The sequence below is a fragment of the Staurois parvus genome, unplaced genomic scaffold, assembly GCF_062004578.1.
Source record: "Staurois parvus isolate SC_StPar_1 unplaced genomic scaffold, SC_StPar_1.0 ptg001358l, whole genome shotgun sequence".
In the NCBI taxonomy this organism is placed as follows: Eukaryota; Metazoa; Chordata; class Amphibia; order Anura; family Ranidae; genus Staurois; species Staurois parvus.
Genome location: NW_028319154.1, coordinates 7,336 through 31,538, shown reverse-complemented (window position 1 = coordinate 31,538; position 24,203 = coordinate 7,336). Strand labels below are relative to the sequence as shown.

Sequence of the window (24,203 nt, the reverse complement as noted above, 5' to 3'; positions counted from 1 at the left end):
TGGACACTCAATACAGGTGGAGACGTCGGTGGTATTGATGAAAGGGGGTACAGACTTCCCGAATCGTTTTCTCTATGTACAGTGTAGCTGAGCAGTTGTGGGGGATATTCTGGTTTGATTTATGTTTTTACATTGTGTGATGGTCTGGATCTGTTCCTCTTTGTGGTTGGGGTTCCCCTTTGTGTGGTCACCCGTGTGAGTCGCCTTCATTGGAAGTCACCATGCAATGACTAGAGTGTGGACTGCTCAGTCATGCTGGGTACCACCCCCCCCCCACACACACACACGAAAGTCACAGCTGAATGTTATACATGCAACAGTTGTCCATTATCATTGGTCAAAGCCAAAGTCACATCCAAGTCTCACTCATCCAAAGTTGCATCAAGGTAGCACTTTAAGGTCGCACTCAGAATTGGGTGGAGCCTTATGCAGCAGGGAGAGGGGTGGGCATCACATTCCTCACCTGACGTTCTATAGATATTCTGTTAGGGTTTGGCTGTGCCGCAGGGTGGCCATGAATGTTCTGTCCTGGGCCTGGCAGAGGTGATTGGGATCACCTTAAAGTGGAGCTCCAGCCAAAAACCCTTCTTTCTAATGGAGTGGGCAAGGATCTGAACCCCTGCCTGGTCTTTGTTTCTGTGTTCCTTGGAGAGATCTGCCTTGGTCAGCGAGAGGAAATATAAAATATTACCATTGCCACCAAAGCAGGAAGTGAAGGTGAAATCTCAGCCGAGGGTCCAGCGCATCTCTACTCCAGGAGAACCGTTTTGGTCGGCTTTCTGCTTTGATGACCAACTTTATCTACTGAATTATGAAGAATCTAATAAATAGGATATAATTAGGAGCCAAATTTATTTTAGTAAAGAAAGAGGAGCTAAAAAAAATGCTACTGAGTCACAAATCAATCAAAAATAATCGATTAAAATAGATAATGAACTGAAAATGATGCAGTTGAACCCGGGTGGTAAAAGAAGACATCGTCCTCGGTATCGGGGTCTCTGGATCTATAAATGTTCTAGAAATGATGAATTATAATCGTTCTCCTCCATCCATGGAAGGTAGAATGTTGGCTTTCAGAGACGACCCGGGTGGTAGAAGAAGACATCGTCCTCGGTATCGGGGTCTCTGGATCTATAAATGTTCTAGAAATGATGAATTATAATCGTTCTCCTCTCCTCCATCGATGGAAGGTAGAATGTCAGCTCTCAGAGACGACCCGGGTGGTAGAAGAAGACATCATCCTCGGTTTCGGGGTGTCTAGATATATAAGTGTTCTAGAAATTATGAATTATACTCGTTCTCCTCTCCTCGATCCATGGAAGGTAGAATGACGGCTCTCAGAGACGACCCGGGTGGTAGAAGAAGACATCGTGCTCGTTATCGGGGTCTCTGGATCTATAAATGTTCTAGAAATGATGAATTGTAATCGTTCTCCTCTCCTCCATCCATGGAAGGTAGAATGTTGGCTCTCAGAGACGACCCGGGGCCCTGGAAGAAGACATCGTCCTCGGTATCGGGGTCTCTGGATCTATAAATGTTCTAGAAATGATGAATTATAATCGTTCTCCTCTCCTCCATCCATGGAAGGTAGAATGTCAGCTCTCAGAGACGACCGGGGTGGTAGAAGAAGACATCATCCTCGGTTTCAGGGTGTTTAGATATATAAGTGTTCTAGAAATTATGAATTATACTCGTTCTCCTCTCCTCGATCCATGGAAGGTAGAATGACGGCTCTCAGAGACGACCCGGGTGATAGAAGACGTCGTCCTCGGTATTGGGGTGTCTGGATCTATAAATATTCTAGAAATGATGAATTATAATCGTTCTCCTCTCCTCCATCCATGGAAGGTAGAATGTCGGCTCTCAGAGACGACCCGGGTGGTAGAAGAAGACATCGTCCTCGGTATCGGGGTCTCTGGATCTATAAATATTCTAGAAATGATGAATTATAATTGCTCTCCTCCATCCATGGAAGGTAGAATGTCAGCTCTCAGAGACGACCCGGGTGGTAGAAGAAGACATCATCCTCGGTTTCAGGGTGTTTAGATATATAAGTGTTCTAGAAATTATGAATTATACTCGTTCTCCTCTCCTCGATCCATGGAAGGTAGAATGACGGCTCTCAGAGACGACCCGGGTGGTAGAAGAAGACATCGTGCTCGTTATCGGGGTCTCTGGATCTATAAATGTTCTAGAAATGATGAATTGTAATCGTTCTCCTCTCCTCCATCCATGGAAGGTAGAATGTTGGCTCTCAGAGACGACCCGGGTGGTAGAAGAAGACATCGTCCTCGGTATCGGGGTGTCTAGATCTATAAATGTTCTAGAAATGATGAATTATACTCGTTCTCCTCTCCTCCGTTCATGGAAGGTAGAACGTTGGCTCTCAGAGATGACCCGGGTGATAGAAGAAGACATCATCCTCGTATCAGGGTTTCTGGATCTATAAATGTTGTAGAAATGATGAATTATAATCGTTCTCCTCTGCTCCGTCCATGGAAGGTAGAATGTCGGCTCTCAGAGACGACCCGGGTGATAGAAGACGTCGTCCTCGGTATTGGGGTGTCTGGATCTATAAATATTCTAGAAATGATGAATTATAATCGTTCTCCTCTCCTCCATCCATGGAAGGTAGAATGTCGGCTCTCAGAGATGACCCGGGTGGTAGAAGAAGACATCGTCCTCGGTATCGGGGTCTCTGGATCTATAAATATTCTAGAAATGATGAATTATAATTGCTCTCCTCCATCCATGGAAGGTAGAATGTTGGCTCTCAGAGACGACCCAGGTGGTAGAAGAAGACATCATCCTCGGTATTAGGGTCTCTGGAGCTATAAATATTCTAGAAATGATGAATTATAATCGTTCTCCTCTCCTCCGTTCATGGAAGGTAGAATGTTGGCTCTCAGAGATGACCCGGGTGGTAGAAGAAGACATCGTCCTCAGTATCGGGGTCTCTGGATCTATAAATGATCTAGAAATGATGAATTATAATTGTTCTCCTATCCTCCATCCATGGAAGGTAGAATGACAGCTCTCAGAGACGACCCGGGCGGTAGAAGAAGACATCGTCCTCAGTATCGGGGTCTCTGGATCTATAAATGTTCTAGAAATGATGAATTATGAGCGTTCTCCTCTCCTCCATTCATGGAAGGTAGAATGTTGGCTCTCAGAGACGACCTGGGCGGTAGAAGAAGACATTGTCCTCAGTATCGGGGTCTCTGGATCTATAAATGATCTAGAAATGATGAATTATAATTGTTCTCCTATCCTCCATCCATGGAAGGTAGAATGACGGCTCTCAGAGACGACCCGGGCGGTAGAAGAAGACATCGTCCTCAGTATCAGGGTCTCTGGATCTATAAATGTTCTAGAAATGATGAATTATGAGCGTTCTCCTCTCCTCCATTCATGGAAGGTAGAATGTTGGCTCTCAGAGACGATGGGTGAGGCTCTGGAGAAGTCTTGGAGGTGAGCATGGGAGGAGGCAATGAAGGAAATAGAGAGCAGAAGGTATTATGAAGAGTGGAGAGGACAGGTTGGGTGATACGGTGAGCTGAGGTTGGTGATGTCGCTCGGGGAAAAATTGTGGATGGCTTTGAATTATATGGTTAGTATTTTATATTATATTTCTTTAGGTGAATGGAGGCTAGTGGAGGGATTGGCAGAGGGGGGTGGAGGACACTGAATGGAGGCCAGTGGAGGGATTGGCGGAGGGGTGCAGGACACTGAATGGGGACCAGTGGAGGGATTGGCAGAGGGGGGTGGAGGACACTGAATGGGGACCAGTGGAGGGATTGGCAGAGGGCTGGAGGACACTGAATGGAGGCCAGTGGAGGAATTGGCAGAGAGGGCTGGAGGACACTGAATAGAGACCAGTGGAGGGATTGGCAGAGAGGGGTGGAGGACACTGAGTGGAGGCCAGTGGAGGGATTGGCAGAGAGGGGTGGAGGACACTGAGTGGAGGCCAGTGGAGGGATTAGCAGAGATGGGTGGAGAACACTGAGTGGAGGCCAGTGGAGGGATCATCCTCGGTATCAGGGTGTCTGGATCTATAAATGTTCTAGAAATGATGAATTATAATCGTTCTCCTCTTCTAGAATGGTAGAATGATGGCTCTCGGAGACGACCCTCTCCATCTCCATCACCTTACTGACCAGTCCAATAAAATCCATCAACAACAATCTTCATTGTTCTTTTATTCCAGGCTCTCTGTCCAATGGCATCCAGAAGATATTAGGAACTATGTTCTCAGAGGTGGAGAGAGGAGAGAACAGTAAGTCACCAACCACCAGAATATGTTACATGGGGGTGTGACCCCCCCCCCAAGGCTGCAGTAACAGCAGAAGGGGGGGCAGGGCATAAATCTGTCAGGGTTGGGGCCATCCACAATCTATGTCACCCAGTCAGGGGCAGAGTAGATGAGATGGGGACAGATTGGTGTAGGAAGTTCCAGAGGATGGGAGGGGCTCTGGACAGATTGGGGTAGGAAGTTCCAGAGGATGGGAGGGGCTCTGGACAGATTGGGATAAAGTGTTCCAGAGGATGGGGGAGACTCTAGGCATATTGAGGTAGGAGGTTCCAGAGGATGAGAGAAGCTATCGACAGATTGGGGTACGGAGTTCCAGAGGATGGGAGAGGCTCTGGACAGATTGGGGTAAGGAGTTTAAGAGGATGGGAAAGGCTGTGTACAGATTGGGATAGGGAGTTCAAGAGGATGGGAGAGGCTGTAGATAGATTGGGGTAGGGAGTTTCAGAGGAAGGAGGGGCTCTGGACAGATTGGGGTAGGGAGATCCAGAACATGGGAAAGGCTATGGACAAATTGGGGTAGGGAGTTTCAGTGGATGGAAGAGGCTCTGGACAGATTGGGGCAAGTGATTCCAGAGGATGGGTGAGGCTCTGGAGAAGTCTTGGAGGTGAGCATGGGAGGAGGCAATGAAGGAAATAGAGAGCAGAAGGTATTATGAAGAGTGGAGAGGACAGGTTGGGTGATACGGTGAGCTGAGGTTGGTGATGTCGCTCGGGGAAAATTGTGGATGGCTTTGAATTATATTGTTAGTATTTTATATTATATTTCTTTAGGTGAATGGAGGCCAGTGGAGAGATTGGCAGAGAGGGGTGGAGGACACTGAATGGGGACCAGTGGAGGGATTGGCAGAGAGGGCTGGAGGACACTGAATGGAGGCCAGTGGAGGAATTGGCAGAGAGGGCTGGAGGACACTGAATAGAGACCAGTGGAGGGATTGGCAGAGATGGGTGGAGGACACTGAGTGGAGGCCAGTGGAGGGATTGGCATAGAGGAGTGGAGGACACGGAATGGAGGCCAGTGGAGGGATTGGCAGAGAGGGGTGGAGGACACGGAATGGAGACCAGATGAAGGATTGGCAGAGAGGGGTGGAGGATACTGAATGGAGGCCAGTGGAGGGATTGACAGAGGGGGTGGAGGACACTGAATGGGGACCAGTGGAAAGATTGGCAGAGAGGGGTGGAGGACACGGAATGGAGGCCAGTGGAGAGATTGGCAGAGAGGAGTGGAGGACACGGAATGGAGGCCAGTGGAGGGATTGGCAGAGATGGGTGGAGGACACGGAATGGAGGCCAGTGGAGAGATTGGCAGAGAGGAAAGGAGGACACGGAATGGAGGCCAGGGGAGGAATTGGCAGAGAGGGGTGGAGGACACAGAATGGAGGCCAGTGGAGGGATTGGCAGAGAGGGGTGGAGGACACTGAACGGAGACCAGTGGAGGGATTGGCAGAGAGGGGTGGATGACGCTGAATGGAAACCAGTGGAAGGATTGGCAGAGAGGGGTGGAGGACACTGAATGGAGGTCAGAGGAGGGATTGGCAGAGAGGGGTGGAGGACACTGAATGGAGGCCAGTGGAGGGATTGGCAGAGAGGGGTAAAGGAGACTGAATGGAGTCCAGTGGAGGGATTGGCAGAGAGGGGTGGAGGACACTGAATGGAGGCCAGTGGAGGGATTGGCATAGAGGGGTGGAAGACACTGAATGGAGGCCAGTGGAGGGATTGGCATAGAGGGATGGAGGACACTGAATGGAGGCCAGTGGAGGGATTGGCAGAGGGGTGGAGGACACTGAATGGAAGCCAAAGGAGGGATTGGCAGAGAGGGGCGGAGGACACTGAATGGAGACCAGTGGAGGGATTGGCAGAGAGGGGTGGAGGACACTGAGTGGAGGCCAGTGGAGGGATTGGCAGAGAGGGGTGGAGGACACTGAGTGGAGGCCAGTGGAGGGATTGGCAGAGAGGGGTGGAGGACACTGAATGGAGACCAGTGGAGGGATTGGCAGAGAGGGGTGGAGGACACTGAATGGAGACCAGTGGAGGGATTGGCAGAGAGGGGTGGAGGACACTGAATGGAGGTCAGTGGAGGGATTGGCAGAGAGGGGTAAAGGACACTGAATGGAGACCAGTGGAGGGATTGGCATAGAGGGGTGGAGGACACTGAAGGGAGGCCAGTGGAGGGATTGGCATAGAGGGGTGGAGGACACTGAATGGAGGCCAGTGGAGGGATTGGCATAGAGGGGTGGAGGACACTGAATGGAAGCCAAAGGAGGGATTAGCAGAGAGGGGTGTCTTGGTTCCTCCTTCTCTATCTCGGTTCCTTCTTCTCTATCTCGGTTCCTCCTTCTCTATCTCGGTTCCTCCTTCTCTATCTCGGTTCCTCCTCTATCTTGGCTCCTCCTTCTCTATCTTGGTTCCTCCTTCTCTATCTCGGTTCCTCCTTCTCTATCTCGGTTGCTCCTTCTCTATCTTGGTTCCTCCTTCTCTATCTCGGTTCCTCCTCTATCTTGGCTCCTCCTTCTCTATCTTGGCTCCTCCTTCTCTATCTCGGTTCCTTCTTCTCTATCTCGGTTCCTTCTTCTCTATCTCGGTTCCTCCTTCTCTATCTCGGTTCCTCCTTCTCTATCTCGGTTCCTCCTTCTCTATCTCGGTTCCTCCTCTATCTTGGCTCCTCCTTCTCTATGTTGGTTCCTCCTTCTCTATCTCGGTTCCTTCTCTATCTTGGCTCCTGCTTCTCTATCTCCGTTCCTCCTTCTCTATCTCGATTCCTTCTTCTCTATCTTGGTTCCTCCTTCTCTATCTCGGTTCCTCCTCTATCTTGGCTCCTCCTTCTCTGTCTTGGTTCCTCCTTCTCTATCTCGGTTCCTTCTCTATCTTGGCTCCTCCTTCTCTATCTTGGTTCCTCCTTCTCTATCTCGGTTCCTCCACTATCTTGGCTCCTCCTTCTCTATCTTCGTTCCTCCTTCTCTATCTCGGTTCCTTCTTCTCTATCTTGGTTCCTCCTCTATCTTGGCTCCTCCTTCTCTATCTTGGTTCCTCCTTCTCTATCTTGGTTCCTCCTTCTCTATCTCGGTTCCTTCTTCTCTATCTCGGTTCCTCCTTCTCTCTCTTGGCTCCTGCTTCTCTATCTTCGTTCCTCCTTCTGTATCTCGGTTCCTCCTTCTCTATCTCGGTTCCTCCTCTATCTTGGCTCCTGCTTCTCTATCTCAGTTCCTCCTCTATCTTGGCTCCTCCTTCTCTATCTTGGTTCCTCCTTCTCTATCTCGGTTCCTCCTTCTCTATCTCGGTTCCTCCTTCTCTATCTCGGTTCCTCCTTCTCTATCTTGGTTCCTCCTTCTCTATCTTGGTTTCTCCTTCTCTATCTCGGTTCCTCCTTCTCTATCTTGGTTTCTTCTCTATCTTGGTTCCTCCTGCTCTATTTCAGTTTCTCCTTCTCTATCTTGGCTCCTCCTTCTCTATCTCGGTTCCTCCTTCTCTATCTTGGCTCCTCTTTCTCTATCTCGGTTCCTCCTTCTCTATCTCGGTTCCTCCTTCTCTATTTTGGTTCCTCCTTGTCTATCTTGGTTCCTCCTTGTCTATCTTGGTTCCTCCTTCTCTATCTTGGTTCCTCCTCTATCTTGGCTCCTTCTTCTCTATCTCGATTCCTCTTTCTCTATCTTAGCTTCTCCTTCTCTATCTCGGTTCCTCCTTCTCTATCTCGGTTCCTCCTTCTCTCTCTTGGTTCCTCCTTGTCTATCTCGGTTCCTCCTTCTCTATCTCGGTTCCTCCTTCTCTATCTCGGTTCCTCCTTCTCTATCTTGGTTCCTCCTCTATATTGGCTCCTCCTTCTCTATCTCGGTTCCTCCTTCTCTATCTCGGTTCCTCCTTCTCTATCTTGGTTCCTCCTCTATATTGGCTCCTCCTTCTCTATCTCAGTTCCTCCTTCTCTATCTCGGTTCCTCCTTCTCTATCTTGGTTCCTCCTCTATATTGGCTCCTCCTTCGCTGTCTTTGTTCCTCCTTCTCTATCTTGGTTCCTCCTTCTCGATCTCAGTTCCTCCTTCTCTATCTTGGTCCCTCCTTCTCTTCCACTTTCTCTTTCTGTATCTCCTGTCTCCCCCCCCCATAGGGACATCACACATGCTGACACCATCGGTCTGCGGTGAAGCATGGGAAGAGAAGAACAGCAGCTGCTATTACTCCTCCTGGATGGCCCAGCCGTGGAAGTTTGCCATGAAGGAATGTGAGCACCGGAAGGCTCATCTGGTGGTCATCAACAGCGAGGAGGAGATGGTGAGGATTGGAATGGGGCAACTTGTAGACGTAAAGGGGACAACAATCACCCGATGGCCAATACTCAGTCAACCAGAACCTTCTAGCCTGGGGTCACTGGGGATCACTGGGACCCCCATTCTGCCCACAGAGGACAGGATAGGCTGGGAGGGGCCTAAAGCTGAACTCTGGGATAAGTAAATGTTGTCTAAATACTCTCCCTATGTGGTGGTCATAGAGAGGGGAGATCTGTGGAGACAGGTCCTCTTCTTATTCACAGTGCGGTGGTCAGAAGTACTGTATGTAATGTACAATATAGCATACAGAGTGTAGGGGTCAGGGTTATGGCATGTATAACACAGTGTACAGAGTGCAGTGGTCAGGAGTATGTCATGTACAACATGGTACACAGAGTGCAGTGGTCAGGAGTATGTAATGTAATGTGCAGTATAGTGTACAGAATGCAGGGGTCAGAAGTATGTTACTTAAAAAACAGCATATAGAGGGCAGTGGTCAGAAGCATGTAACATACAGCACAGGGTATAGTGCTCAGGAGTATGTAACATAATGTACAGCACAGGGTACAGTGGTCAGGAATATATAACATACATCACAGGGTACAGTGGTCAGGAGTATGTAACATACAGCACAGGGTACAGTGGTCAGGAGTATGTAACATGCAGCACAGGGTACAGTGGTCAGGAGTATATAACATACAGCACAGGGTACAGTGGTCAGGAGTAAATAACATACAGCACAGGGTACAGAGGTCAGGAATAAATAACATACAGCACAGGATACAGTGGTCAGGAGTATATAACATACAGCACAGGGTACAGTGGTCAGGAGTATGTAACATACAGCACAGGGTTCAGAGGTCAGGAGTATTTAATATACAACACAGGGTACAGAGGTCAGGAGTATTTAATATACAACACAGGGTACAGAGGTCAGAAGTATTTAATATACAGCACAGGGTACAGAGGTCAGGAGTATGTAATATGCAGCACATGGTACAGAGGTCAGGAGTATGTCACATGCAGCACAGGGTACAGAGGTCAGGAGTATGTAACATACAGCACAGGGTACAGAGGTCAGGAGTATGTAACATGCAGCACAGGGTACAGAGGTCAGGAGTATGTAATATGCAGCACATGGTACAGAGGTCAGGAGTATGTCACATGCAGCACAGGGTACAGAGGTCAGGAGTATGTAACATGCAGCACAGGGTACAGAGGTCAGGAGTATGTAACATACAGCACAGGGTACAGAGGTCAGGAGTATGTAACATACAGGGTACAGAGGTCAGGAGTATGTAACATACAGCACAGGGTACAGAGGTCAGGAGTATGTAACATACAGGGTACAGAGGTCAGGAGTATGTAACATGCAACACAGGGTACAGTGGTCAGGAGTATGTAATATACAGCACAGTGTAATCACATTGTAAGAAATCCTCTCATTGTTACCAGACGTTCCTGCGTTCTCTTACATACTCGTCAACCTTTTGGATCGGTCTTTTTTCAGAGAAAGGGTCTTGGAAATGGGTGGATGGAACTTCATATGAAGAGAATCCAAAGTAAGGAACCCGAACATAAAATGTCTTCTCACGTCGCTCCTATAAAGTCCCATTGTGGGGAGATGTCTCATTTTGATGTGTGGCTGTGGTGGGACCTTTTACACACAAACCCGTGAAGGTCAGGGGGGCCTCCTCACACCATGTCACGGTTTAATTCCTTGAGGTTGAAGAGATCCTTCAGAGCTTTGCTCGGCCCGGTACCTAGTTCAGATGTACTGTTGTTTTGGTGCTGTCAGCCAGCAATGGGCTTCTATCTTCATGTGTGGTGGGAATGTCAGCCTGTCCATAAGACATGGTGCATAGCAATAGACAGAGATGGCCTACAGGAAGATATGGTTGGATTGGATCCTATATAAAGAGAACGATTTAAAGATTGTGTATCCCACTCTCGTATTGAAGTCGTTGAGGCCTCTGGCTTCTGGCTTCCTCACCCTATTCCAGCCTTTATGGGGGATATGGACCTCATACTATACCTGACAAAATTGTGGAGTGTCCACAGGTGAGGGACACTCCATGAACCCTCACCCTAGTGACCTCAACATCTACTTTTCCCTCCTTCCTACCATTTCCTCCTTCTCAACGCTCAACCACTCCCCTTTCCTGACCATAATCCCCCCACCACCACCCTTTATTAAAAAGTGAGAGTGCACCCATCTAGAACTGACACACCCGTAACCTATTAAGTCCAACCGTAGAATGTTTTATCTCCTGACATTATATATCTTGTGTAGTGAGCATTATCCTTGTCATCTTTATATGTGACAACCCCGAGGAGTGCTGGGATGACAAGCTTATGTGTAGACACCTAGAGGAACCTCCTGTGACCATCCAACGGGGAATTAGAAAATTTGAAGTAGTGAGTCAATTCTGACCAGTATCAGCCACGGGCCAGTCACTGATGTCTTCTTTTTCCCGCAGGTTCTGGTTCAAAGGTCAGCCCGATAATTGGTTTGGCCATGGCCTGGAGGGTGGGGAAGATTGCGCTCAGTTAGTAGAAGATGGTTGGACTGATGTTCACTGTACGCTCCGCTTCCCGTTCGTCTGTGAGAAGAAGATATCATGACCTGCTTTGTGAAATACCATCCTGCTCCACCATGCTGCTGTGAAGAAGAAACTACTAACTGGATAAAATTGATCCCGCAGGGCATTCTGGGACTTGAGCTTCATTCAGGAAGAGATGATCTGAGAAGGTCCACATACTTTCTCCAATCTTCATATACTTTTACTGCCCCTTCAACTAAGATTGCCAACAAAAAAAAATGTTCTGATGTCTAGAAACAATGTATTTCCTTCCAAATATTGGCATTGCTGTATCTGTATACCTAGAAACTCGTTTCTGAGTCTTGGCCTCCTCAGTCTCCTTGGTGGTATAGTGTTTTCAGCCTTACCCCTGAGTGTGGTCACTGCAAAATCATAAGTAATGATGATAACCATGTGCTCCTAAAGTGCCTCTGATCAGATCTTCCACCATGACCAAATGGTGTGGTGTGAAGGATTTCCCACCTTCCCATACTGGTCTGTGTCATGTGAAGTCATGTGAAGTGTCTGAAGATGCAAACTTCAAGCTTCACGTGCTCAGCAAGACTTTGTACCATTAAGGGTTTGCGTTGGTGCAGCAGGTCCTCCAGAGTCCAGACTGATGGTGATGAGACTCTCTGTCCCAGACTTTACCCTGCAGCTTCCTAGATCCGGGCTGCTCATTTCCGGTGCTGTAATATTGGCACACGCACTTGTGGCACAAAGTCTTTCTGGCAGTAAGTTATAGGCGATTGCCTCTTCCCAAACATATGTGATGCTGAGACATGTAGTGCATGCGGGGGTTCATCTCACTATAAACACCAACCCTAAATGTTAGCCACAGAAATGATGAACCCTGATTGACAATGCCCTCTTCTCTCTGCCCCCCTTTCTAACTCCACCGACCCTTCTCTCCATCCCCAACTCAATCCCATTCCTTTTTCCAGTCCCCACTCTATTCCCTTTCCCGCTCTGTCTCTATGAACTTGGTTCCACTCCTGTACCCATCCATCCCTACCTACCACTCCACCCCACCCTTCTCCACCCTCCTCTCCACCCCAACTCAGTCCCAACCTCCTCTCCATCCCAACTCAATCCTGCTCTACTTTCCAGCCCCCACTCTATTCCCTCTCCCGCTCTGTCTCTAAGAATTTGGTTCCACCCCTCTACACATCCATCCCTTCCTACCACTCCACCCCACCCTTCTTCACCCTTTTCTCCATCTTCAACTCAGTCCCACTCCCCGTTCCAGTCCCCACTCTATTCCCTCTCCCGCTCTGTCCTTATGAACTTGGTTTCACTCCTGTACTCTTCCGTACCTTCCTACCACTCCACCCCACCCTGCTCCACCCTCCTTTCCATCCCCAACTCAATCCAGCTTCCCTTTCTATTTCCCACCCTATTCCCTCTCCTTCTCTATCCCTATGAACTTGGTTCCACTCCTCTACTCATCTGTACCTTCCTACCACTCCACTCCACTCCACCCCACCCCACCCTTCTCCACCCTCCTTTCCATCCCCAACTCAATCCAGCTTCTCTTTCTATTTCCCACTCTATTCCCTCTACGGCTCTGTCCCTATGAACTTGATTCCACTCCTCTACTCATCTATCCCTTCTTACTACTCCACTCCACCCTGCCCCACCCTCATCTCCATTACCCACTCAGTCCCCACCTCCTCTCCATCCCCAACTCAATCCTGCTCCCCTTTTCAGTTCCCACCCATTTCCCTCTCCCACTCTGTCCATATGACCTTGGTCTCCCTCCGCTATTCATCCATCCTTTCCTACCACTCCACCCCACCCTTCTCCTCCCTCCTCTCCATCCCCAACTCAATCCCATTCTCCATTCCAGCCCCCCCCCCCCCCCCCACACACACACACTCATTTCCCTCTCCCTGTATTCCCTTTTGACCTTGGTCACTTTCCATTGTCCATCCATTTATTCCTAACACTGCATTTCCACACTTCTCCACCCCTTCCCATCCTTCACACTGCTCCCTCCACACCGGAGTTTATTTGTACTCACCTGTCATTGAGTTTATAAGCTAACAGAACATTCTGTGGAGGACATTCAGATCAGGTAGATTAAAGGTCAATAACATCCCGAGTCAAGACCAGCTTGGGGTCCCCATATTCTGTCATTGGTTCACATTTTCATCTCTACCTGTAAACACAAGGGGAAGTGTTTCAAAGCATATGTTTTGCATTAAAAGAAATGTTAGAGATTGGGAACTGACTTATGAAGGTGAAAGAGGTCAGATGGGTGAAAAAGGGGAGGCCCAGTGCACAAACCATAGGATCTCAGTGGAGGCTAATCTCATGGGTGGGCCAGTGCACATACCAGAGACAGTTCACATAAAGCCTTGTCTAAAGGAGGTCAAGTGCACACACCAGAGATCGTCCCAGTGGGGGCGTATGCCAGTGGAAGCCCAGGAAACCCAACAGAAATAGTCCCAGTGGAGGCCTATGTCAGAGGAGGCCCATAAAACCCACCAGAGACAGTCCCAGAGGTGGCTTATTACAGAGAAGACTCAGTACATACACCAGAGACAGTCCCAGTGGGGACCTGTGTCAGAGGAGGCCCAGGAAACCCACCAGAGACAGTCCTAATGGAGGTATATGCTAGAAGAAGCCCAGGAGACCCACCAGAGACAGTTCCAGTGGAGGCGTATGTCAGAGGAGGTCCAGGAAACCCACCAGAGACAGTCCCAGTGCAGGCTTATTTCAGGCGAGGCTCAGTGCACACACCAGAGACAGTTCCAGTGGAGGCTTATGTCAGGGGAGGTCCAAGAAACCCACCAGAGACAGTCCCAGTGGAGGCTTATTTCAGGTGAGGCTCAGTACACACACCAGAGACAATCCCAGTGGAGGCTTATGTCAGGGGAGGTCCAAAAAACCCACCAGAGACAGTCCCAGTGGAGGCTTATTTCAGGCGAGGCTCAGTGCACACACCAGAGACAGTTCCAGTGGAGGCTTATGTCAGGGGAGGTCCAAGAAACCCACCAGAGACAGTCCCAGTGGAGGCTTATTTCAGGTGAGGCTCAGTGCACACACCAGAGACAGTTCCAGTGGAGGCTTATGTCAGGGGAGGTCCAGGAAACCCACCAGAGACAGTCCCAGTGGTGGCATATTTCAGGCGAGGCTCAGTACACACACCAGAGACAATCCCAGTGGAGGCTTATGTCAGAGAAGGCCCAGGAGACCCACCAGAGACAGTCCCAGTGGTGGCTTATTTCAGAGAAGACTCAGTACACACACCAGAAACAGCCCCAATGAAGGCTTATCTCAAGGGAGGCCCTGCACACACACCAAAGGCAGTCCCCATGGAGACTTATTTCAGGGGATGCCCAGTGCACACACCAGTTAAAGGCCCAATGAAGGGTTATTTCGGGGATGCCCAGTGCACACACCAAAGACAGTCCCAATAGAGGCCTATTTCAGGGGAGGCCAGTAAACACTAGAGACAGTCTCAGTGGAGACTTATCTCAGAGGAGGCCCAGTACAGACCAGTTCCATCAAAAAACATCAGCAACTAAACCAGTTTGATATTTCACCCTGGACTGTTGCCACCTTTTCCAAACCCTCAACCCAACACCCCCAAACTAACTGTCCTACTTCCACAATCCTGGTGTTCAGGAACTCAGAACTTCATGTACCAGAACAAACCTACACCGTACTATAGAAATCACAAACTATTTGATACCACAATGAATCGCAGCTACTGATCTGGGTTTAAAAGCCATTCCCTGCTCTATGGAGATAGGAGGACCCCCTATATGTACAGACCCCTTCCGGCTTATTCTTTATTAGCGGAAACCTACAGCAACCAATCAGAAATCAATGCTTCATCCTTTATTGTTGTTCTCCAGGAGAAATATTGATTCACATACAGTGATTGGTCAGTGAGAATCACACAAGATTGTATAAAAATACTCTGTACGGTGGGAAAATAAAGTGCACTGTATTCATATTCGGAGTGTCTGGTAATGAAATTAGTCTCAAAAAGGTTGATTTGTAGGGAGAAAAAAGGGAAGACAACGTACATCTGTTGAGGCTGCGGTCAACTTAAGCGGTAGATACAACCTTGTGTGTGAGCAGGTGGAGAAAACCCTGTCTTTACGCAGGAAGAAGGTTGGTCGTATCTCAATGCCATGGGGGTCAGAGTCCTGGATCCTCAAAGGGGTTCTCATGCAGGTGTTAAAGACAAGGTGGGTTCAGGGAGCAGCAGAGGCGCCCATTGTTGTCAATCTTAGAATAGGATGGAGTCATCCAGAACTATTAAAGCCCATTGGTTGTCCAATCAACAGAAACGGCCATTATTGTCAATCTAAGAATAGGTTGGAGTCATCCAAAACTAATAAAGCCTATTGGTGGAGTCATCCAAAACTAATAAAGCCCATTGGTTGTCCAATCAACAGAAGCGCCCATTATTGTAAATCTAAGAATAGGTTGGAGTCATCCAAAACTAATAAAGCCCATTGGTGGAGTCATCCAAAACTAATAAAGCCCATTGGTTGTCCAATCAACAGAAGCTCCCATTATTGTAAATCTAAGAATAGGTTGGAGTCATCCAAAACTAATAAAGCCCATTGGTGAAGTCATCCAAAACTAATAAAGCCCATTGGTGAAGTCATCCAAAACTAATAAAGCCCATTGGTGGAGTCATCCAAAACTAATAAAGCCTATTGGTGGAGTCATCCAAAACTAATAAAGCCCATTGGTTGTCCAATCAACAGAAGCACCCATTATTGTAAATCTAAGAATAGGTTGGAGTCATCCAAAACTAATAAGGCCCATTGGTGGAGTCATCCAAAACTAATAAATCCCATTGGTGGAGTCATCCAAAACTAATAAGGTCCATTGGTGGAGTCATCCAAAACTAATAAAGCCCATTGGTTGTCCAATCAACAGAAGCGCCCATTATTGTAAATCTAAGAATAGGTTGGAGTCATCCAAAACTAATAAGGCCCATTGGTGGAGTCATCCAAAACTAATAAAGCCCATTGGTGAAGTCATCCAAAACTAATAAATCCCATTGGTGGAGTCATCCAAAACTAATAAGGTCCATTGGTGGAGTCATCCAAAACTAATAAAGCCCATTGGTGAAGTCATCCAAAACTAATAAAGCCCATTGGTGAAGTCATCCAAAACTAATAAAGCCCATTGGTGGAGTCATCCAAAACTAATAAAGCCCATTGGTGGAGTCATCCAGAACCAGGGGCGGACTGACCATTTGGAAACTTGGGCACTGCCCAAGGGCCCGGGGTCAGTAGGGGGCCCCATGAGATGCCCCTGGTACCTTTTTCATAGACTTTTTTGAGTTTGGGCAAGGACACAGGGGCCCCATGATCCCCTATTGCCCAGGGGCCCCATGAGTTGTCAGTCCGCCCCTGTCCAGAACTAATAAAGTCCTTTGGTGGAGTCATCCAGAAACTAATAAAGCCTATTGGTTGTCCAATCAACAGAAGCATCCATTATTGTCAATCTAAGAATAGGTTGGAGTCATCTGGTTTGATGAACATCAGGTTGATTTTTTTCACCACACAAATGCGTTTTCGTTGCCACTTCCTCGGTTCAGGGTGATACATGGATGTCTTTGAGTACAAATCCCACTGGATACAATGGATCATAAAACCAATCATTGGTCACTTGATGTTCTTTAATGCAGATGACCCGCCTTATACGTAGATGGGAGCCTTTTCTGATCGGACCACCGACGGGCCTTTTATTATCTCTCCCTGAACTCACCAAGTGGCCGACTGAGTGTTGTTCTGTCCATGCTCCAACTTCATATCTGTCCTGGCTGCCAGAATCATACAAAACTTGGAGGACCTAAAAGACGTTCTAGTTATCAGCCAGATAACCTTTTTCCTACTCATAGAATTCTGCCTGTAAAGTAGGGATGGGTGAATCCACCAACGTTTCCATTCACTAAGGTATTTGGTGATTTCCACTGTGAACCGGATAGAGGTCAAAGGTGAATTTTTAGGCCTCCAGGGGGGATGTTGGACAATACATTGCTGACAAATAGCATCAGGTGCCAGGAAGTGCTGTGGGAGATCTGTGCAATGCAAAAAAAAAATGCATGGAGGAAGGGCCTTTTTATATGGTTTCCAATGGTGTCATGGAAAAACCACAAATCCTTTAAAGCCCATATTTGAACAGTATTAGGTGACGCCGTAAAGTTGTACATGGAGATACAGAACAATTTTCATGGACAGCCCAAAGCAGCATATTATTGTCTGGGGACTTACATTGATCTAAATTGCGCTTTATGTGGTTGGATTGATCAGCCATTGTGTGAGCGATCTTACCATCACTTTGACCTGCTCACCCCCTACTGTCTCCATATGCAGCCCCTCTGTAAGCAGGGCCCTGATTTGCCACTGGCAACAGTCATGTTGGCCAAGGGCACCTCCCCAAATCCTCCTGCAACAAGAACGAGAGAGGGTACCATACACCCGTACATTGAGGAACTCCGCCATCTTGGTTACTCAAATTCTCCTGGCCCAAGGCCAGAAACAAAGGATTGTCCACACCTTCAGCCCCTTCAATGCTTTACTGCAGCAGTAATGAAGTGCCTTCACATCCAACATCAGCAGCACCTCATGCTTCAACTTCAGCTTCAACACAGGGATTCCGTCCAGCTCTTCCAGACCTCACTGTAGGTTGTCCAGTAGGGCCTTTATGGGGCCTACTTTCAAGGTCTTCTATTTGGAGCTGTAACTCTACATGCTAGCCTCTGTAGACCACCTTTTCAACTTCTGACCTCTATTCTTCTAGCCCTAGACTATAAGGGACTAAAATTGCCCCACACACAGTATCCACCCGGGGATAGGAGTGAGGTTCTCCCCAAAAGGGGTACTAATGTCTGCCTCTCCACCCTTGTTTTTGGTGATTGCCCAGATTTTTTATGGAAATGTGGGGGTGAATGTGCATTGCTTTTGGTGCACACTACTTACAGCACAGCAACACAGCACCCACAATTGAGGCAGGAGCCCTACCAACCTACCTACCAACATGTCCTTGAAGTGCGTGCAGTACCCAGGGAGAACATGCAAACTCCATGCAAGTAGAGTCATGGTTAGGATTCAAATTGATAACTCCAGGCAGAAGTGCTAAACATTATGTTGCCCTGTGCTGTTATATACAGTTTTGGGGGTTATTCCTTCAACTTTGGTTTTGGGGGGTTATTCCTTCAAGTTTATTATTTTTTGGGTGTTTTTTTTTTTTTTGCACACTTTTTTTTTGTGCAACAATTCAAAGAGCAGCTCCATGAATAGTCTGGTGACAAGTGAATGCTGCAGTCTGAGCAAGCCTAAAACATAAAAATATATGACTCCAAAAAATATAAACCTTAAAGGACGGGCCCCCAAAACCAAAGCTATGTCCATTTGCATGTTCTCCCTGTGCCTGCATGGGTTTCCCCAGGGTGCTCTACACACATGCTGGGAGGTTGATTGGCCCTGGTATGTGGATGTATGAATGTGAGCTGGATTGTAAGCTCCTTGAGCTCAGGACTGCTGTGAATGTACAATATGTAAAGTGCTGCGTACACTGTTGGCACTATAGGAACACAAATAATTCCTGAGAAGTGTTGTTGTCCTGTTCACAGTAACACAAAACGGGAACTTGGAAGAATATTTTGCTTATTGTTCAGTTTTCTCTGGTGACTTCCTGAGATTGTGAGGAATCCGCTGACATGGCTGATGGTGGAACTTTCAGGGTTATAGCAGAAGGTAGAGCTATGAGCTCCGATTCCCATGTGACTGGCTGCAAGGGATCTGAAGATTTGTCCCTGGAATATTATGTCCTTGAGACGCAGACCTTCCCAGAACCACAGGAGAATCTCTCGATTTCTATGAATATTCCCAATACAAACAAATCTGAATATTTCAGGTATACGGCATTACGGTGACAAACCTTCACATTGAGCAAGACAGCGTCCCTGGAAATGAACAATTCATCCCCCAGAATTCCACTGATTGATAATCGGAGAATATTCCAGTGCCACATAACAATCACATAAGTAGTATTCAGCCTGCTAGAGCTGGTTATAGGTTGAGATGGTCGCCATTTTTTGTGGCGTTGGCTAGTTTGGACACGGAACCACTGGATGACTTTGCTGACATTTCGGTATAGCTGGGTGTCACGTGCATCCCTCTACCTTTAAGGAGGAATGGGGTCCTCCAGGCACACCTGCCCTTAACCTATCCATTGATACCTGTGCTCCTACTATGGAGGCTTGGGAAATTTTAGTTAGGTCCACAGAGGACCCTTGATGTGGGACTGTGGCTTACACATCAGGGGTGGACTGACAACTCATGGGGCCCCTGGGCAATAGGGGATCATGGGGCCCCTGTGTCCTCACCCACACCCAAAAAAGCCTATGAAAAAGCCAATGAAAGGTACCAGGGGCATCTCATGGGGCCCCCTACTGACCCCGGGCCCTCGGGCAGTGCCCGAGTGCTTGAATGGTCAGTCCACCCCTGTTACACATGTATTTGCAAATGTGTGCAAACAAATCCCTCTGCTTTTAACACATACTGTTAGACAGGGCAAACCTGGTTGTTTCGCAGGCTGCCTGGTAAGTGTTGCTGGGAAATCCTTTGTTTGTTTTCAATGAGCATTGCCCTTCCATGTGCACCTTACTGCTAAGGCTGGTTATAGGTTGGGACAGTTGCCATTTTTTGTGTAGTGGTGGTGAGAGCAGAGTTGAACAGATGGTGGCCCTGTGGAATTGGCAGTGGTGATGAGGAGCAGGTAGTGGTGACAAGTGGTGGCCCTGTGTAGGAGGTAATGGTGGTGAGCAACAGGTGGTGGCCCTGTGGAGGAGGCAATGGTGTTGAGGGGCAGGTGGTGGTGGAAGCAGGTAGTGTTGAACAGGTCATGGCCCTGTAGAGGAGGCAGTGGTGGTGGAAGCAGGTAGTGTTAAAAAGGTCATGGCCCTGTGGAAGAGGCAGCAGTGGTGAGGAGCAGGTGTTGGTTGTAGGTAGTGTTAAACAGGTGTGGCCCTGTGGAGGAGGCAGTGGTGGTGAGAAGCAGGTAGTGGTGACAGGTGGTGGCCCTGTGGGGGAGGCAATGGTGTTGAGGGGCAGGTGGTGGTGGAAGCAGGTAGTGTTGAACAGGTCATGGCCCTGTAGAGGCGGCAGTGGTGGTGGAAGCAGGTAGTGTTAAAAAGGTCATGGCCCTGTGGAAGAGGCAGCAGTGGTGAGGAGCAGGTGGTGGGAGTAGGTAGTGTTAAACAGGTGTGGCCCTGTGGAGGAGGCAGTGGTGGTGGGAGCAGGTGGTAGTAGGAGAAGATGGTGGTGAACAAGTTGTGGTCCTGTGTAAAAGGCAGCTGTGGTGGGGAGCAGGTGGTGGAGAACAGATAGTGGCCCTGTGGAGGAGGCAGTGATGGTGAGGAGTAGGTGGTGGGAGCAGGTAGTGTTAAACAGGTGGTAGCCCTGCGGAGGAGGCTGTGGTGGTGAGAAGCAGGTAGTGGTGACAGGTGGTGGCCCTGAGGAGGAGGCTGTGGTGGTGAGAAGCAGGTAGTGGTGACAGGTGGTGGCCCTGCGGAGGAGGCAGTGGTGGTGAGAAGCAGGTAGTGGTGACAGGTGGTGGCCCCGCGGAGGAGGCTGTGGTGGTGAGAAGCAGGTAGTGGTGACAGGTGGTGGCCCTGCGGAGGAGGCAGTGGTGGTGAGAAGCAGGTAGTGGTGACAGGTGGTGGCCCTGCGGAGGAGGCTGTGGTGGTGAGAAGCAGGTAGTGGTGACAGGTGGTGGCCTTGCGGAGGAGGCAGTGGTGGTGAGAAGCAGGTAGTGGTGACAGGTGGTGGCCTTGCGGAGGAGGCTGTGGTGGTGAGAAGCAGGTAGTGGTGACAGGTGGTGGCCCTGCGGAGGAGGCAGTGGTGGTGAGAAGCAGGTAGTGGTGACAGGTGGTGGCCCTGCGGAGGAGGCAGTGGTGGTGAGAAGCAGGTAGTGGTGACAGGTGGTGGCCCCGCGGAGGAGGCTGTGGTGGTGAGAAGCAGGTAGTGGTGACAGGTGGTGGCCCCGCGGAGGAGGCAGTGGTGGTGAGAAGCAGGTAGTGGTGACAGGTGGTGGCCTTGCGGAGGAGGCAGTGGTGGTGAGAAGCAGGTAGTGGTGACAGGTGGTGGCCCCGCGGAGGAGGCAGTGGTGGTGAGAAGCAGGTAGTGGTGACAGGTGGTGGCCCCGCGGAGGAGGCTGTGGTGGTGAGAAGCAGGTAGTGGTGACAGGTGGTGACCCTGCGGAGGAGGCTGTGGTGGTGAGAAGCAGGTAGTGGTGACAGGTGGTGGCCCTGCGGAGGAGGCAGTGGTGGTGAGAAGCAGGTAGTGGTGACAGGTGGTGGCCCCGCGGAGGAGGCTGTGGTGGTGAGAAGCAGGTAGTGGTGACAGGTGGTGGCCCTGCGGAGGAGGCAGTGGTGGTGAGAAGCAGGTAGTGGTGACAGGTGGTGGCCCCGCGGAGGAGGCTGTGGTGGTGAGAAGCAGGTAGTGATGACAGGTGGTGGCCCCGCGGAGGAGGCAGTGGTGGTGAGAAGCAGGTAGTGGTGACAGGTGGTGGCCCTGAGGAGGAGGCTGTGGTGGTGAGAAGCAGGTAGTGGTGACAGGTGGTGACCCTGCGGAGGAGGCTGTGGTGGTGAGAAGCAGGTAGTGGTGACAGGTGGTGGCCCTGCGGAGGAGGCTGTGGTGGTGAGAAGCAGGTAGTGGTGACAGGTGGTGGCCCTGCGGAGGAGGCTGTGGTGGTGAGAAGCAGGTAGTGGTGACAGGTGGTGGCCCTGCGGAGGAGGCAGTGGTGGTGAGAAGCAGGTAGTGGTGACAGGTGGTGGCCCCGCGGAGGAGGCTGTGGTGGTGAGAAGCAGGTAGTGGTGACAGGTGGTGGCCCTGCGGAGGAGGCAGTGGTGGTGAGAAGCAGGTAGTGGTGACAGGTGGTGGCCCTGCGGAGGAGGCAGTGGTGGTGAGAAGCAGGTAGTGGTGACAGGTGGTGGCCCTGCGGAGGAGGCTGTGGTGGTGAGCAGCAGGTAGTTGCCCTGTGGAGGAGGCAATGGTGTTGAGGGGCAGGTGGTGGAGAACAAGTAGTGGCCTGTGGAGAAGGCAGCAGTGGTGGGGAGCAGGTAGTAGTAAACATGTGGTGTCCCTGTGGAAGTGATAGTGACGGTAGGGATCAGGCATTGATGGTGGGATCAGGTAGTGTTGAACAAGCAGGTAGTGATGTGAGGAACAGGCGGTGATTCTGTGGAAAGAGGAAGTGAGGGCGTGGAGCAGACAGGGTTGGTGGAGAGCAGGCACTGATAGGGGGAGCAGGAGGTGGCTCTTCATTGGCAGAGATCAGACAGTGGGGGTATGTAGCAGACAATGGTTCGTGGATCAGGCAGATCACGGGGAATGCAGAGCTAGCATATCTTTGGTTCATGAGCTAGCACTCTTATCAGGACCATAGGACAGTCCTAATCTCCATCCTTTCCAGCTTCATTCTGAGGGAACATATCTCAGGCATTTTGCTTTCTTTTCTTTGTTTCTTTATAGGAAAGAGAAATATAATTCAAATACTGATAGAAAGTCTTATCACAAAAGTCATTCTGGGGTTCAGGTGGGTGGGACTCCGAATAAAAAGGTTAACAAAGAGCTTTTATTCCAGATAACAATGAAGGAACACCATCATCGATTACACATTACAGAGAATAGAACAGAAGATGGAGAAAGGAAATAAAGGCACAAAAACTGAAAAAAAACCACAGAAAGATATCAGGACCACCCCAAAACATTCCTCCAATCTATGAATAGTAGAAAGGTCCGGTCCCAGCATGTAGGCCCTTTACAGAACCATCTGGGGGGGGAACAAAGAGAAGGACAATGTATGACATCCCTTCTTCAGCTCTGTGTATACAAAGGAGCATGAGGGGGCTCTTGTCCATAATGGGCGTGGTACTGACACCCCCCACATCATCCACATTGGCTCACAATTGATATGATCCAGAAATATTATAGAACAGAATAAAGGTGAATAAAGCCCGTGGACCGGATGGCAGACACCCACGGGGCCTTACAGAATTCAGCTCTGTCATCTCACAGCCATTACCAGTACCACTGGATTGGTGTAAGGCCAATGTGGGGCCAATATTTATAAAGGGGACAAAATCTTTCCCAAGTAATTACAGACCTGTTAGTGTAACTTCTATAGTTGGGAAGATACTGGAGAGTTTAATAAAAGACCACAGAGAGGAGTTCTTGCTGGAAACAAATATTGTAACAGACAGCATGGATTCATGAAAGACAGAAGTTGTCACACAAATCTGATTTCTTTTTAGGAGGAGGTGAGCAAAACCTTGGACAGAGGGGTGGCGGTGGACGTGGTATACTTGGACAGAGGGGTGGCGGTGGACGTGGTATACTTGGACAGAGGGGTGGCTGTGGACATGGTATACTTGGACAGAGGGGTGGCGGTGGACGTGGTATACTTGGACAGAGGGGTGGCTGTGGACATGGTATACTTGGACAGAGGGGTGGCGGTGGACGTGGTATACTTGGACAGAGGGGTGGCGGTGGACGTGGTATACTTGGACAGAGGGGTGGCTGTGGACGTGGTATACTTGGACAGAGGAGTGGCTGTGGACGCGGTATACTTGGACAGAGGGGTGGCGGTGGACGTGGTATACTTGGACAGAGGGGTGGCGGTGGACGTGGTATACTTGGACAGAGGGATGGCAGTGGACATGGTATACTTGGACAGAGGGGTGGCTGTGGAAACGGTATACTTGGACAGAGGGGTGGCTGTGGACGTGGTATACTTGGACAGAGGGGTGGCTGTGGACACTGTATACTTGGACAGAGGGGTGGCGGTGGACATGGTATACTTGGACATAGGGGTGGCTTTGGACGTGGTATACTTGGACAGAGGGGTGGCTGTGGATTTGGTATACTTGGACAGAGGGGTGGCGGTGGACATGGTATACTTGGACATAGGGGTGGCTGTGGACGTGGTATACTTGGACAGAGGGGTGGCGCTGGATGTGATATACTTGGACAGAGGGGTGGCTGTGGATGTGGTATACTTGGACAGAGGG

General features: G+C 49.4%; 1 protein-coding gene across 1 annotated transcript in view; it reads left to right on the top strand.

Annotated features, from left to right (window-relative positions):
• The window catches only part of LOC149436405 (asialoglycoprotein receptor 1-like), a 39,393-nt gene extending 24,277 nt beyond the window's left edge, over window positions 1–15,116 (top strand). Inside the window, exons 5-8 of the mRNA XM_089661640.1 lie at window positions 4,208–4,276; window positions 8,408–8,571; window positions 10,023–10,129; window positions 11,048–15,116. Of these exons, the coding sequence (XP_089517766.1) occupies window positions 4,208–4,276; window positions 8,408–8,571; window positions 10,023–10,129; window positions 11,048–11,192 (485 nt within the window). The 3' untranslated portion in view covers window positions 11,193–15,116. The remainder of the gene's footprint in view (window positions 1–4,207; window positions 4,277–8,407; window positions 8,572–10,022; window positions 10,130–11,047) is intronic.
• The last annotated feature ends 9,087 nt before the right edge of the window (window positions 15,117–24,203 follow it).